We start from the raw sequence: 16,848 nt of genomic DNA on the forward strand, positions 1-16,848 counted from the left end.
ACTTGGAGCTGATTTTCTGGGGGGTAAATAAATCCAGATGATTAAAAATGTATAAAAAATACGGTGGACATAGACTAGTACAGCTCCCTCACATCAGTGCAGATGAGGGAGAGGAAGCTAATGTGTTGGACCGCATTACTCTGTAAGCCATTAAACCCACCGGGGCTATCGATGAGCAGGGATTATCTCACACATTGTCCTCTGTGAAGGCCTCTCTGATAGGAGTGGCACTGAGGTAAAACCATTGGGGGATTAGGCTACACATGCACGTACGCTCACTTTCCCAGGTAAAGGTGAACTCGTCTCTCTCCGGCCATAGAAGGACTGCACGTGTTTGTGTTTCAGCGTCAAGGTGATGATAAGGGTGGAATTTCTGTGGTTAGCCAGTTGTTAGGAGACTGGGGGAAGACTAGACAAGGACTGGAGTGCAATAAAATGTAGTGTTGTAACAGAAGGGCTAGAACGTGAAGGTTACAAATGCCACAACTGGAAAGGATGGGTCATTCCCTTGTGCAAACATAAAAAGTTCTGGCTCGGACAGGGAGAAAGAGAGCTTGTGCAAATCTGAAATGGCATCCTGTTCCCTATGCTGTGCAGGGTTTTGGCCAAAAGTAGTGCCCTGTATAGGGTGCCATATTGGACACAGCCTTAGTGTTTGTGGTAGCGCAGTACTGACCGGGTGAGATATAATGCAGCGCTTCCGGTTCTGGACCTGGGAGAAGATGTTGCTAGGCAACAGGCAGGAGGTGGAGCTACTGAGGATCACCCCCTCTCCCACATGACTCTCCACCACCTGGAAGACACTCCGCTTGGCCTCGATCTCCTCAAACACACACTCCTGTACACAGACACACACGTTTGTTAAGCAGAGAAAATGTGACAGGAAAGTTAATACATTTAACAGATTTAAGGTCATCGCAGTGGGAACAGGGACATTCAGTGCAAAATTATGAACAAATATTAGGACATAGAGAAATACAATGTAAAGACTGATGAGAACAAACACGGTGTCCTTTCAAATGAAACATTTTCTGCTGGGAAAATTGCATTGTTCTATTTCACACCATTTTTATTTGGGTAAATTAAAAGGGGAAAACAACTTCTTTCCCAGCTCTGTCGTTAACTACACTATGGCACATGTCTTGAACACATAGTTATAAGACATGTCATGACATCTTCCTATAAGACTGCCTATTTGTTAAGACTGAAAGCGAATATTGTTTTCCCTTGAAAACCTTCGAACATGGGGTCGTGCCTTTAAATTACATTTCCCCTTTATTTTAACAGTAAGGGGAAATGTCACAACTCCAATGATGGAAGGAATGGTGGTTTAGGAAATACCTCCCTCAGTACTCTCATGATCCCCGGTCACGAGAAGGTTGTGTATTGCTGACAAGTGTCTCAATACAAACATTATAACCATAGAAACCACACTGAAACAAACATATTTGACATGATAATATCATTGCTTCTTATAAATTAATACAGAACACTGCTTTTGCTTTATCCTGTTTAATTCATCACTCACCAATATGCACAGACAAGCGTATTGAAGGCCATGATGCTCCCTCCCCACGATGCTCTTTCACCTAACTAACCAGGTTAGATTAACTACATAATGGCTGCAGGTAATGTTCCCTCTAAACTCCCCCAGGACTGCCATGCAGAAAAATATCAGCCCGCGCAGAGAAGCATGAGATTCAATTTTCTAGAGTTTTCCCCCTTTGTTGACACTATCAACGTTTCCCTTTACTGTGGGAACTGTGATCGAATCAACGCAATATTATCCACTTTCAATGCAACATACCAAAACAAAACAAACTTTCAAGACTTAATATTCCAAACTAATTTGCAAGAGATTTTGTTCTAGGCAGAACGCATCAGAGTAGGATTCTATGCATTGACACACACGACTCAGCCCATACTCCACACAGACCGGTGTGGCATTACCAATCAGAACTGCAGTAGGCCTATATGTAAATAGACCATTGCCATAAATGGATCTGTGCCATTTACTTTGAACTGGACTGTGTTAACAGCATGAGCGGTAGTGAGTAGATGCGCTTGTTTTGAGATCAATGTGAGAGCTGCATGATGCCATGATGCCTAGTCTGTAATACCTACATGTTTCAAGCAGACCACCATAGTCCCTGTGCCCAAGAACGAAAAGGTAACCTGTCTAAATGCATGCTTTTCCACCGATAAATCCACGATAATTAAGAATTTCTACGGCTGGCCATGCTTTCTACCTGGCTACCCCAACTCCGGGCCAACAGCTCCACACCCCCCGCAGCTACTTGCCCAAGCCTCCCCAGCTTCTCCTTCACCCAAATCCAGAAAGCAGATGTTCTGAAAGAGCTGCAAAACCTGGACCCGTACAAATCCGCTGGGTTAGACGATCTGAACCCTCTCTTTCTAAAATTATCGGCCGCCATTGTTGCAACCCCTATTACCAGTCCGTTCAACCTCTCTTTCGTATCATCCGAGATCCCTAAAGATTGGAAAGTTGCTGCGGTCATCCCCCTCTTCAAAGGGGGCGACACTCTAGACCCAAACTGTTATAGTCCTATATCCATCCTGCCCTGCCTTTCTAAAGTCTTCGAAAGCCAAGTTAATAAACAGATCACTGACCATTTCGAATCCCACCATACCTTCTCCGCTGTGCAATCCGTTTTCCGAGCTGGACACGGGTGCACCTCAGCCACGCTCAAGGTACTAAACGCTATCATAACCGCCATTGATAAAAGACAGTACTGTGCAGTCGTCATCATCGACCTGGCCAAGGCTTTTGACTCTGTCAATCACCGTATTCGTATCGGCAGACTCAACAGCCTTGGTTTCTCAAATGACTGCCTCGCTTGGTTCACCAACTACTTCTCAGACAGAGATCAGTGTGTCAAATCGGAGGGCCTGTTGTCCGGACCTCTGGCAGTCTCTATGGGGGTGCCACAGGGTTCAATTCTCGGGTCGACTCTTTTCTCTGTATATATCAACAATGTCGCTCTTGATGCTGGTGATTCCCTGATCCACCTCTACGCAGACGACACCATTCTGTATACTTCTGGCCCTTCTTTGGACACTGTGTTAACTAACCTCCAAATGAGCTTCAATGCCATACAACACTCCTTCCATGGCCTTCTACTGCTCTTAAACTCTAGTTAAACCAAATGCATGCTTTTCAACCGTTCGCTGCCCGCACCCGCCTACCATCACTACTCTGGACAGTTCTGACTTAGAATATGTAGACAACTACAAATACGTAGGTGTCTGGCTAGACTGTAAATTCTCCTTCCAGACTCATATTAAACATCTCCAATCCAAAATTTCGCAACAAAGCCTCCTTCACACACGCCGCCAAACATACCCTCGTAGAACTGACTATCCTAATGATCCGTGACTTCGGCGATGTCATTTACAAAATAGCTTCCAATACTCTACTCGGCAAACTGGATGCAGTCTATCACAGGGCCATCCGTTTTGTCAGCAAAGTCCAATACCACCCACCACTGCGACCTGTATGCTCTAGTCGGCTGGCCCTCGCTACATATTGATCGCCAGACCCACTGACTCCAGGTCATCTATAAGTCTTTGCTAGGTAAAGCTCCGCCTTATCTCAGCTCACTGGTCACGATAACAACATCCATCTGTAGTACGCGCTCCAGCAGGTGTATCTCACTGGTCATCCCCAAAGCCAAAACCTACTTTGGCCGCCTTTCCTTCCAGTTCTCTGCTGCCAATGACTGGAACGAATTGCAAAAATCGCTGAAGCTGGAGAATTATATTTCCTTCACTAACTTTAAACATCAGCTATCTGAGCAGCTAACCGATCACTGCAGCTATACATAACCCATCTGTAAATAGCCCACTCAATCTACCTACCTCATCCCCATATTGTTTTTATTTACTTTTCTGCTCTTTTGCACACCAGTATTTCTACTTGCACATCATCTGCTCATCTATGACTCCAGTGTTAATTTGCTACTACGGCCTATTTATTGCCTTACCTCCTCGCGCCATTTGCACACACTGTATATAGACTCTTTTTTTTCCTTCTATTGTGTTGACTGTACACTTGTTTATTCCATGTGTAACTCTGTGTTGTTGTTTGTGTCGCACTGCTTTGCTTTATCTTGGCCAGGTCACAGATGTAAATGAGAACTTGTTCTCAACTAGCTTACCTGGTTAAATAAAGGTGAAATAAAAAATTAACATAAAGAAAAAGACTATCGCCCCGTAGCCTTGAAAGGCTGGTCATAGCTCACATCAACACCATCATCCCAGATACCCTGGACCCACTCCAACAGATCCACAGATGACGCAATTGATATTGCACTCCACACTGCCCTCCCCCACCTGAGCAAGAGGAACACCTGCGTGAGAATGCTGTTCATTGACTATAGCTCAGCATTCAACACCATTGTGCCCTTCAAGCTCATCACTAAGCTCAGTACCCTGCGACTTAACACCTCCCTCTGGAATTGGATCCTGGACTTGTGCTGAAGGTAGGCAACACCACATCCGTGACACTGACCCTCAACACAGGGGCCTCTCAGGGGTGTGTGCTTAGTCCCCTCCTGTACTCCTTGTTCAACGATTTATCCGGAGGCTGCATTCATTGTAGCTGGGGATTTTAACAAGGCTAATCTGAAAACAAGACTCCCTAAATTTTATCAGCATATCGATTGCGCAACCAGGGGTGGAAAGACCTTGGATCATTGTTACTCTAACTTCCGCGACGCATATAAGGCCCTGCCCCGCCCCCCTTTCGGAAAAGCTGACCACGACTCCATTTTGTTGATCCCTGCCTACAGACAGAAACGAAAACAAGAGGCTCCCACGCTGAGGTCCGTCCAACGCTGGTCCGACCAAGCTGACTCCACACTCCAAGACTGCTTCCATCACATGGACTGGGACATGTTTCGTATTGCGTCAGATAACAATATCGACGAATACGCTGATTCGGTGTGCGAGTTTATTAGAACGTGCGTTGAAGATGTCGTTCCCATAGCAACGATTAAAACATTCCCTAACCAGAAACCGTGGATTGATGGCAGCATTCGTGTGAAACTGAAAGCGCGAACCACTGCTTTTAATCAGTGGTTTTTAATCAGTTGAATACAAACAGTGCAGCTATTCCCTCCGCAAGGCTATCAAACAAGCTAAGCGTCAGTACAGAGACAAAGTAGAATCTCAATTCAACGGCTCAGACACAAGAGGCATGTGGCAGGGTCTACAGGAAGAAATCCAGCCCAGTCACGGACCAGGATGTCTTGCTCCCAGGCAGACTAAATAACTTTTTTGCCCGCTTTGAGGACAATACAGTGCCACTGACACGGCCTGCAATGAAAACATGCGGTCTCTCCTTCACTGCAGCCGAGGTGAGTAAGACATTTAAACGTGTTAACCCTCGCAAGGCTGCAGGCCCAGACGGCATCCCCAGCCGCGCCCTCAGAGCATGCGCAGACCAGCTGGCCGGTGTGTTTAAGGACATATTCAATCAATCCCTATACCAGTCTGCTGTTCCCACATGCTTCAAGAGGGCCACCATTGTTCCTGTTCCCAAGAAAGCTAAGGTAACTGAGCTAAACGACTACCGCCCGTAGCACTCACTTCCGTCATCATGAAGTGCTTTGAGAGACTAGTCAAGGACCATATCACCTCCACCCTACCTGACACCCTAGACCCACTCCAATTTGCTTACCGCCCAAATAGGTCCACAGACGATGCAATCTCAACCACACTGCACACTGCCCTAACCCATCTGGACAAGAGGAATACCTATGTGAGAATGCTGTTCATCGACTACAGCTCGGCATTCAACACCATAGTACCCTCCAAGCTCGTCATCAAGCTCGACCCCGCCCTGTGCAACTGGGTACTGGACTTCCTGACGGGCCGCCCCCAGGTGGTGAGGGTAGGCAACAACATCTCCTCCCCGCTGATCCTCAACACTGGGGCCCCACAAGGGTGCGTTCTGAGCCCTCTCCTGTACTCCCTGTTCACCCACGACTGCGTGGCCACGCACGCCTCCAACTCAATCATCAAGTTTGCGGACGACACAACAGTGGTAGGCTTGATTACCAACAACGACGAGACGGCCTACAGGGAGGAGGTGAGGGCCCTCGGAGTGTGGTGTCAGGAAAATAACCTCACACTCAACGTCAACAAAACTAAGGAGATGATTGTGGACTTCAGGAAACAGCAGAGTGATCACCCCCCTATCCACATCGATGGAACAGTAGTGGAGAGGGTAGCAAGTTTTAAGTTCCTCGGCATACACATCACAGACAAACTGAATTGGTCCACTCACACAGACAGCATCGTGAAGAAGGCGTAGCAGCGCCTCTTCAACCTCAGGAGGCTGAAGAAATTCAGCTTGTCACCAAAAGCACTCACAAACTTCTACAGATGCATAATCGAGAGCATCCTGGCGGGCTGTTTCACCGCCTGGTACGGCAACTGCTCCGCCCTCAACCGTAAGGCTCTCCAGAGGGTAGTGAGGTCTGCACAACGCATCACCGGGGGCAAACTACCTGCCCTCCAGGACACCTACACCACCCGATGTTACAGGAAGGCCATAAAGATCATCAAGGACATCAACCACTCGAGCCACTGCCTGTTCACCCCGCTATCATCCAGAAGGCGAGGTCAGTACAGGTGCATCAAAGCTGGGACCGAGAGACTGAAAAACAGCTTCTATCTCAAGGCCATCAGACTTTTAAACAGCCACCACTAACATTGAGTGGCTGCTGCCAACACACTGACAATGACACTGACTCAACTCCAGCCACTTTAATAATGGGAATTGATGGCAAATGATGTAAATATATCACTAGCCACTTTAAACAATGCTACCTTATATAATGTTACTTACCCTACATTATTCATCTCATATGCATACGTATATACTGTACTCTATATCATCGACTGCATCCTTATGTAATACATGCATCACTAGCCACTTTAACTATGCCACTTTGTTTACATACTCATCTCATATGTATATACTGTACTCGATATCATCTACTGTATCTTGCCTATGCTGCTCTGTACCATCACTCATTCATATATCCTTATGTACATATTCTTTATCCCCTTACACTGTGTATAAGACAGTAGTTTTGGAATTGTTAGTTAGATTACTTGTTGGTTATTACTGCATTGTCGGAACTAGAAGCACAAGCATTTCGCTACACTCGCATTAACATCTGCTAACCATGTGTATGTGACAAATAAAATGTGATTTGATTTGATTTGACTGCATGGCCAAGCACGGCTCCAATACCATCATTAAGTTTGCTGTCGACACGACAGAGGTTGGCCTGATCACCGATGACAATGAGACTGTAGGGAGGGAGGTGTAGGGAGGTGGTCAGTGACCTGGCAGTGTGGTACCAGGGCAACAACCACTCCCTCAACAAGACAAAGGAGCTGGTTGTAGATTACAGGACATGGAGTCAAGCATGGCCCGATCCACATCGACGGGGCTGTAGAGGAGCAGGTCGAGAGCTTCTAGTTCCACTGTGTCCTCATCTCTAAGGAATTATCATGGTCCATACACACCAACACAGTTGTGAAGAAGGCACGACAACACAGAGGGTAGTGTGTACGGTCGAGTGCATCACTGGGGTCAAGCTCCCTGCCATCCAGGACCTCTATACCAGTGTCAGAGGAAAGCCCTAAAAATAGTCGAAGACTCAAGTCATAGAGTGTTCTGTCTGCCACCGAACAGCAAGCGGTACCGGTGTACCAAGTCTGGAATCAATAGAACCCTGAACAGCTTCTATCCCCAAGCCATAAAAACTGATAAATAGTTAGTCCGGGTAGCTATTGCTTTACTAATTAACTATCTGCATTGACCCTTTTTACACCAACTCTTTTGACTCATCACATAAGCTGCTGGTACTGTTTATTATCTGTTCTCTTGCCTAGTCACTTCCTCCCTACCTATATGTACATATCTACCTGAATTACTTCATACCCCTGCACATCAACTCAGTACTGGTACCCCGTGTATATAGCCAAGTTATCATTACTTAGTGTGTATTTATTTGTTGTCTTATTATTTTTCAATTTTTTTTCTCTCTGCATTATTGGGAAGGGCCCGTAAGTAAGCATTTCATTGTTTAACTACACCTGTTCTTTACGAAGCATGTGACAAATACATTTGATTTGACAGTGTTTCAAAAAACAAAACAAAAAAACTAGGGAAACACTGAGTGAACTGCAGTCAGTAAGGAAACGTATCTGAACCAGGAAAAGATACTTTGAATATTTCCCAGCAGCATTTCCCTGTAACTCTCTAAAACACCTTCTTTTGTTCTCCGCCACAGTATTACATGATGATTTTAATCGATACACTGTAATGATTAAACCTGTGTAATACCATATACCTATCTCCCATGTGCCCACTGAGCAGGCCTAGCTTCCCCTCAAAGAGAGACAGTGTTGTCTATACTGTGTGTTGGATGGAATGTGACTCCTGTATTTGGCTAAAAGACCACACTTCCTGGCTCGCGTGGTGTGTTTGTGAGCGTGTGTAAAGCAGGACTAAGACCAGATGACTGATGAGATGGTTAACCACACTAAGGAATTCAACTGTCATGTGGCTTCTCCCATTGTCTCTCCCATACCACATCCTCCTACACCTTCCATTACAGGAAAGCTCTGAAAGCCAACCTTTCTTGGGAGGGGATGGGCAAACCTCCTTGGTATCTTAAGTGTCGCATGTCTTTTGTTATAGACTATTGAGATGCACCCTCAGGGCCTCTGTCATTTTTTTGAATTAAGAAAAATAACACACTACCGTTCAAAAGTTTGGGGTCACTTAGAAATGTCCTTGTTTTCCATGAAAACATACATGAAATTACTTGCAAAATGAATAGGAAATACAGTCAAGATGTTAACAAGGTTATATATAATAATTTTAAATTGAAACAATAATTGTGTCCTTCAAACTTTGTTTTTGTCAAAGAATCCTCCATTTGCAGCAATTGCAGCCGTGCAGACCTTTGGCATTCTAGTTGTCAATTTGTTGAGGTAATCTGAAGAGATTTCACCCCATGCTTCCTGAAGCACCTCCCACAAGTTGGATTGATGGGCACTTCTTTATGTACCATACTGTCAAGCTTCTCCCACAACAGCTCATTAGGTTTGAGATCCGGTCACTGTGCTGGCCACTCCATTATAGCCTGAATACCAGCTGACTGCTTCTTCCCTAAATAGTTATTGCATAGTTTGGAGCTGTGCTTTGGGCCATTATCCTGTTGTAGGAGGAAATTGGCTCCAATTAAGTGCCATTATCATGGTCCATACACACCAACACAGTTGTGAAGAAGGCACGACAACACCTCTTCCCCTCAGGAGACTGAAAAGATTCGGAATGGGCCCCTCTGATCCTCAAAATGTTCTACAGCTGCCCCTTTAAGAGCATCTTGACTGGCTGCATCACCGCTTGGTATGGCAACTGCTTGGCCTCCGACGGCAAGGCGTTACAGAGGGTAGTGTGTACGGCCGAGTGCATCACTGGGGCCAAGCTCCCTGCCATCCAGGCAGGGAGTTTGGAGCTGTGCTTTGGGCCATTATCCTGTTGTAGGAGGAAATTGGCTCCAATTAAGCGCCATCCACAGGGTATGGCATGGCGTTACAAAATGGAGTGATAGCCTTCCTTCTTCAAGATCCCTTTTACCCTGTACAAATCTCCCACTTTACCACCACCAAAGCACCCCAGACCATTACAATGCCTCCACCATGATTGACAGATGGCGTCACTCCTCCAGCATCTTCTTTATGCTCTGAACACCTCAAACTTAGATTTGTCTGTTCATGACACTTTTTTCAATCTTCCTCAGTCCAGTGTCTGTGTTCTTTTGCCCATTTTAATCATTTATTTTTATTGGCCAGTCTGAGATATGGCTTTTTCTTTGCAACTCTGCCTAGAAGGCCAGCATCCCGGAGTCGCCTCTTCACTGTTGACGTTGAAATTGGTGTTTTGCGGGTACTATTTAATGAAGCTGCCAGTTGAGGACTTGTGAGGCATCTGTTTCTCAAACTAGGCACTCCAATGTACTGTCCTCTTGCTCAGTGGTGCACCGGGGCCTCCCACTCCTTTCTGGCCATTTTGAGCCTGTAATCGAACCCACAAATGCTGATTCTCCAGATACTCAACTAGTCTAAAGAAGGCCAGTTGTACTGCTTCTTTAGAGGGTTTTGCCAATCTGCCATTTCCAGCTACAATAGTCATTTACAACATTAACAATGTCTATATTGTATTTCTGATCAATTTGATGATATTTTAATGGACAAAATATTCGCTTTCCTTCAAAAACAAGGACATTTCTAAGTGACCCCAAACTTTTGAACGGTACTGTATACATATAAACATTTTGGGGGAACTCAGTTGGGCTCTCAACTTACTACTAAGAGTTAGAAAGGTAATACACAAGGTGCAATTTCAAAACGTGGATGTGCATCAGCAGATTTCCTCTTGTTATATGTCACTCACTGACAGTCACTCAATTAGCCCATGTAAGTTCAAATGTTTTAGATTGGTAAATTAGTCTAGTTAGTCTAGACAGCTATCTGAACTTGTAGTAGTCATGGCCAAATTACAGACTGGGCACATATTAAGATGGCATAAGTCATGGAAAATTGTGTAGAATTGCAGGAAATGAGTTTTTAAAACTGCAAAGAATTATCCCCACCCAATGGCAAAATGTTTAGAATTGCAGGAAATTAGCTGTAAAACAGCAACAACAACAAAAAGTTTGGTAAAGCAAACATATGTTTACCTTTTGTTAATAAAATCGTTTTTCTGCTAACAGATCCCTCTGTACATATTAAATTATAGTTTTAATCCTGGCTCGGAGTTAATGTGAGTAAATGTGTAGCGGCTAATTGTATTGCTAATAGGCTATGTGTTTGTAGATCGACTGAGGTGAATGAAGCTACAGCAACAAATGTGATAATGGCTAGGGTCATTTTTGCTTGTTTTTGCTTGTTCTCCAAATGGCATTTTAGAGTTTTTAAATTGAATAGAAATGCAGTAAATGAGATGTTACTTTCTTAAACCCCCCACCCCAAAAGAATCCCTGGCTATGGCCCTGTGCACCCTGGGTAAGTGTTATTGTAATTTTTCTCATAGATGATACTTATACCAGTCATTCTAAATGTACCTGGACGAAGAAGGCTCCCTCGAGTGCCTGGCAGAGGTCATTGTGGCTGCTCAGTAGGGTTAGCTGCTCTGAGGCACTTCGATCCCCCCTCAGCATGCACTCTTCCTGCAGATCTTCAAGCTGTTTCCTAGGCCAGCAGAGAGAGGGAGAAGGGGTTAACAAACATACACGCAAGTAAGTGTGCACACATAAATCCCAAAAGCTTTTTCAATAACCCATAAATACACAGAAAACTCATTGACCTGTAGAATATGAAGTGCCACCTTAGTACATAATGAATATACTGTGAGACTGAATGTTGACAGCTTGGTTTTCCAGCCAATACCAAATGCAACGGTGCATTCCCTATGCTATGGTTTCTTGGGCTTTGAATAGTGATCAAATCACTCAAAGAACAGGCATCTGTTTTTCAAAGTGAATTAAATGAATACCTTTTTATGTAAATAATATATCTTCCCGGTAGCTCTATGGTGAGGCCTGTGGTATGAGGAACTAAATGTGTTGTTTCAGTGGTGTGTGACAGCTTGTTTAAAAGGTAACCAGAAAGCAAGACACAGGTAACCTTCAAAATAAAGAAAACACTTGAATAAATGAGAGACACAAAATATATTGTTAGCAGGTGCTTACACACAGGTGTGGTTTCTGAGTTAATTAAACAATTAACATCCCATCATGCATAGGTCCCATCATGCCAGTTGCCCATTATTTTGGCTACCATGACTAGAAGAAGAGATCTCAGTAGCTAGGCTTCCATCCAGTTGGCGAAAGATTTACATGTAAACTGCAGGACCACACAACATGTCATTGCATGACTCCAAGTTTACTTCGATATAATGGTTATTATATTAATATTTGCGCATAAAAGCGCTTCCACCAACATTTGTCGCATAATATATTTTACTGAGACAAAAAGATCCCACCTTGTCTAGCATATTTTGTTTTGTGGACATTTGGAAAGTTTACCAACAAATGTTCTGTTTTAATTATGTCATTACATTTTTTATATCTGACATGTACTTTACATTGGATGGAAACCTGGTTAGTGACTTAGAAATAGAGGTCTCAAAGGAGCATATGGGGTTTAAAGGGGGTGTGTGTGTGTCTCTCTGTGTCTCAGTCACCAGGTCTTAACCCAATTGAAGACTTATGGGAAATTCTGGAGTAGTGTCTGAGACCATTAACAAAACACCAAATCATGGAATTTCTTGTTGAAGAATGGTGTTGCATCCCTCCAATAGCGTTCCAGACACTTGTAGAATCTATGCCAAGGCACATTGAAGCTGTTCTGGTGGCTTGTGGTGGCCCAAAACCCTATGAAGATATTTAAAGTAGAATTGACATAATTTTAACTACTTTTCAGGTATGAAACAAACAGACAATCATAATATCAATCACAAATATCAAATTCCCACTTTATGCTACAATAACAACTTTAAAGGAGGTTTTAAAAATAGGTTCTATTTGACTCAACATTCCATGACATACAGTAAGACATTGTTGGCAGAATAGATGGATGCAGTTCAATGCATGATTCACATAATTCACCAATACACTTCTTGGTAGGCCAAAACTATTTTGCTATCAGGTTGTAAATCACAGCTGGCTTGGTACATTGTTTGCTGCTCCCATTTGAGATGCACTGTTTCAATATTTGGGACAAAAACTGAGGCTGGGAATGTCAATACAATCAAACTAGCAAGGGCAATGATCACAAGTCACGTGGCTAATAGGCTAGCATATCTATTTATGTAGCAATCTAAAAACATTGAGCCTAGCGTTAACTAGATAGCTGTTAGGAGGATGTCATGTCATTGGAGGAGTGGGTGAGTGACTGAATTCCCCCCCATATAGTTTTTCGGTGGCTACACAGATAGAACAATGAGAGATATTCCACCAGGTGTATAAATGTGAAGCATCCGCTTGGCGTTTCCAATCACTACCAAATATGTTAGTGAGAGAAAGCCCAGTGGCCGGCAGTGGGAGAAGATGAAACGAGATGGATTTTGGCCGAAATTCTGCACATTTTCTCAGTGATGAAACATTTGATCTCAATGCAGTTTTCTGTAACCAAAACTAGAATCTGTTATGAACAGAGTCGACAAATTTTTGTAGACTTTACCCTTTGCCAAATTAAATTGCATTGTTTAGAAGGAGTGCAAATGTGAACTGAGTTATTGCACATGTACAATTCACAGAGTAGGCATTCCCTGGCGGAAATATGCAAATGTTTGCTAGAAATAGGATCTTGCTAGCTTGAGCTTGGCTTTGCCCACTTCCTTGCTAGTTCTGCCCACTATGACTAATTTGTTCCCATTGGAAACGACAGGCTGTGGTCTATCTTGGGTTAGTTATAAAAATCTTTGCTACACAGCTAGAGATGTAGGTGTCATTTGGTTAGCTAGCAAGAAATGTGAATTGCTTTGTTAGCTATCTCCAGATTACATGTAAACAGCCTAGCCAGCTCTGCTAGGTCGAGTAAAATGGTCAGAGTGAGGTGTTCTCTCATTTGTGTCTGGAAGAAGCTAGCCAATTTTAGCTAGTTAGCTTGGGTGCTTGGTTGGGATAAGCATGCATTGGCAGGCAAGCTGTAGAAGGACGAGTAGGCTACTATTCCCCATCGTTTATAAGTGCAATTTTGACGGCCAACTAGCTGAAAAAGTTTGAGGGTTTATCTAATGTTCCCTCGTTAGATTTTAGCTAATATCGCTCTAGTTAGCATTAGTTGTTGATCTTGTTGTTTATGTGCATAACTGAGGGAGAGAGAGCCTACCTGTTCATGGTTGTTTGATCAATAGGACTGTTCCCAAATGTAAGAGGACTCCCGTGGTATTTACATATTTGCAGAAATCCATTCAGGTGCATTTTGTGACTTTTGGCGAATGCTTTCTAATGATCTAAAGTCACACTGTTGTTACTGCCTGTAAACACTCAGTCCAGTTCAAAGTGAATGATGGCTGCCCGATACGCAAATAAGTAGGATTTGAGTCACTTCAAACTGCAAATGTGAACAAGGCTTTAATACCGGTGTTTCCTTCATTTTGGCAGTTACCTGTAAAAAATAAAAGATCAAGAATGCCCCCTACAGTCCAATAAGGTTTATTTATTTTAACCAATGTGCAATTGAGCAAATCTCATTATACATTTCAAAACAGCATGGTATATAGAGCAAGGTTTCCAAACGCTCTACTCTGGGACCACCAGATGTTTGACATATGTTTTGGGAAGTACTGGTATAGAGACTTGAAGCAAATAAGACATACAATGGCCCAGTTAGGCTATACGGTAGCAAATAGCTATTTATTCAACTAGCAGGTTGTTTGGGATATTTTTAGAGGCCAACCTCAAAGTGTCTGTATGATGCTGGATGTGAAACCCTTCTAAATGAATCATAACAGGAGATATCTGGACTAGGCTAGTAGTCCTCTCCCTACAAAATGGGGTGTTAACTCCAATGTCATGGCTAAATTCCCAACCTGGCCCCATTCCATCATGGCCACTTAATCATGCCCTTCATTCCTAATTGGCATATATCACTCCTCACCTCTATACCTAATAGCTGATGTGCATTCTGGCAGAAAAATGGTAGCCGTATTGGTGGTGGATGAAGTGTGTTTCCCCCTTACTATGTAAAGCGCTTTGAGTACCTCAGTTGGTAGAAATAATATTATCCAATCCACGATTCATTATTATTACAAATGTCACTAAGAACCTTTTCCCATCTTCCAGAGTCTTGAGCTCAAAATACACTGGGTTAAAGTTAAATTCTTTACATATAACAGAAACAACACAGGGGAGTGGACCATGTTCACCTAAAGCGGTGTGTCACCTCCTAATGATCAACTAATCATAATTTATCCATTTTTTCAACAATGTACACTCTATGGTTGTTGATGGGTTTGTAAAGTTAAAAGGATTCACTGATCATGCTGTTTTGGTGTGTCTTCGGTGTGAGTGCAAAAGAAGACTGAGGGGTATTTTGGTCATGCATATTATGTATGAGTCATGAGATATTTTTGGTAATGTTTTGCCTTGTTTTCCAGGACTCACCTGACCTCCTGGATGGCCCTGGCAGCATAGCCTGGCTGGTTGTCATAGATCTTCACTCTGTAGCCCCCACTTATAAACACCATGGCCCAGGAGCGCCCAATCAGCCCACTGAAATACACACAGAACAACAGAGCCAACATTTATCAATCTTTTCTGTCCCCAGAGGGAAATTTGGATTGCCCCTGAATGGCTGCATGCTTTTTATGAGTAATTAAAATCCCTAATGACCAGTATGGCTCAGTTGTTAGAGCATGGCGCTTGCAACACCAGGGTGGTGGGTTTGATTCCCTCTGGGGCCACCCATTGCACTATGTAAATTGCTTTGGATAAAAGCACCTGCTAAATTGTAAATTATTATAACATGATATATATATATAAATATATTGTAACGACCCTGGGTTTATAAGCCGGAAATCGACTCTGCAGCACGAGCATGCTTTTACTGGACAGTCGATAGCGCGCCGGACCTCGGGCTCGAAGGTTCGAGACCTGCTCCCTGCTGTTTCATTACATTGGTGTCAGAAGTGATCGGACCTTGCATCCACAATAGTGCATGTGCTTGACCGGCGAGCGCGTTCCTGTAAGACGTAGAGTCGCAAGCTAGCGCGAGGACCCGCTCTTTGAAACGAGGGAGTAGTGTAACGACCCTGGGTTTATAAGCGCGGAAATCGACTCTGCCGCACGAGCATGCTTTTGCTGCACAGTCGATTAGCGCGCCGGACCTCGGGCTCGAAGGTCGAGGGTTCGAGACCTGCTCCCTACTGTTTCATTACAATATCATATAATAGGAGTGATCCTCGATTTGGCTTAAATTCCCCAAAAAGGGGTGGTAAGGTGGCAGGAATAAAAAAGCAAAGGCAAATAAAAGTGATGCCTGTTCTTGAAAGAAACCGTCCCCACCATCAAAATAGCCATATGATGACCATATACGTTTGGAAAAACTATTTGTACTAGATTCTACATTTTCATCTACACAAAAAATACATTTTAATTCAGATAACATCACATGATTTGCCTATAGCTACGAGCACAACATCCTGACCTGATATGACAAATTCAGTTGAGTTACGTTATAGGCTAGAAAACACAGAGGCTATTCTCTCGTCTTGACACATGCACAACAAATATGAATACAATATATGTAACAACAAATGTTCAGTGTCATGAAAATGAACTAATTTCTTTACTTAGAGAAGTTTAGTTAATGATCAGCTGACCCTACTCAGCTCGAAGTTCACATGCATAAGCACACAACGTTAGCTAGCTAACGTTAGTTGTTGGAGCAAGATTTTTTAGACAGAAAAGCTCGTGAAATGTGAGGCTTCTGCTCACCTGCCAATAACGGTAATGGTCTTCCCCTCAGAGGAACTCATTTTGCAGTTTTGATTAGCAGTAAGTTATTGCAACATTGAAAACAGTAACTGTTTTTCCAAGAATACTCTGCCTGCAAATCCTGCAACGCCCCTACTAGTCACATGATTGTACGGTGCCCCAAAATGTTACAAATAAAACGAGTGAAGAAAATTAATCATATGAAAATGCACATTCACCGATTTGCATTATTTTATTAATCATGTGGTGATGGTCTTGTTTAGCTATAACGTTACTTTTTACATTCTAAGCTGAG

General features: G+C 43.4%; 1 protein-coding gene across 1 annotated transcript in view; it reads right to left on the reverse strand.

Moving 5' to 3' along the window:
- The window catches only part of cryl1 (crystallin, lambda 1), a 34,824-nt gene extending 18,113 nt beyond the window's left edge, over nucleotides 1-16,711 (reverse strand). The window contains exons 1-4 of the mRNA XM_024408805.2: nucleotides 16,554-16,711; nucleotides 15,222-15,329; nucleotides 11,175-11,301; nucleotides 677-838 (exon numbers count right to left, since the gene is read on the reverse strand). Coding sequence (XP_024264573.2) covers nucleotides 677-838; nucleotides 11,175-11,301; nucleotides 15,222-15,329; nucleotides 16,554-16,594 — 438 coding nt within the window. The 5' untranslated portion in view covers nucleotides 16,595-16,711. The remainder of the gene's footprint in view (nucleotides 1-676; nucleotides 839-11,174; nucleotides 11,302-15,221; nucleotides 15,330-16,553) is intronic.
- Nucleotides 16,712-16,848: the final 137 nt, after the last annotated feature.

The sequence above is a fragment of the Oncorhynchus tshawytscha genome, linkage group LG03, assembly GCF_018296145.1.
Source record: "Oncorhynchus tshawytscha isolate Ot180627B linkage group LG03, Otsh_v2.0, whole genome shotgun sequence".
Lineage (NCBI taxonomy): Eukaryota > Metazoa > Chordata > Actinopteri > Salmoniformes > Salmonidae > Oncorhynchus > Oncorhynchus tshawytscha.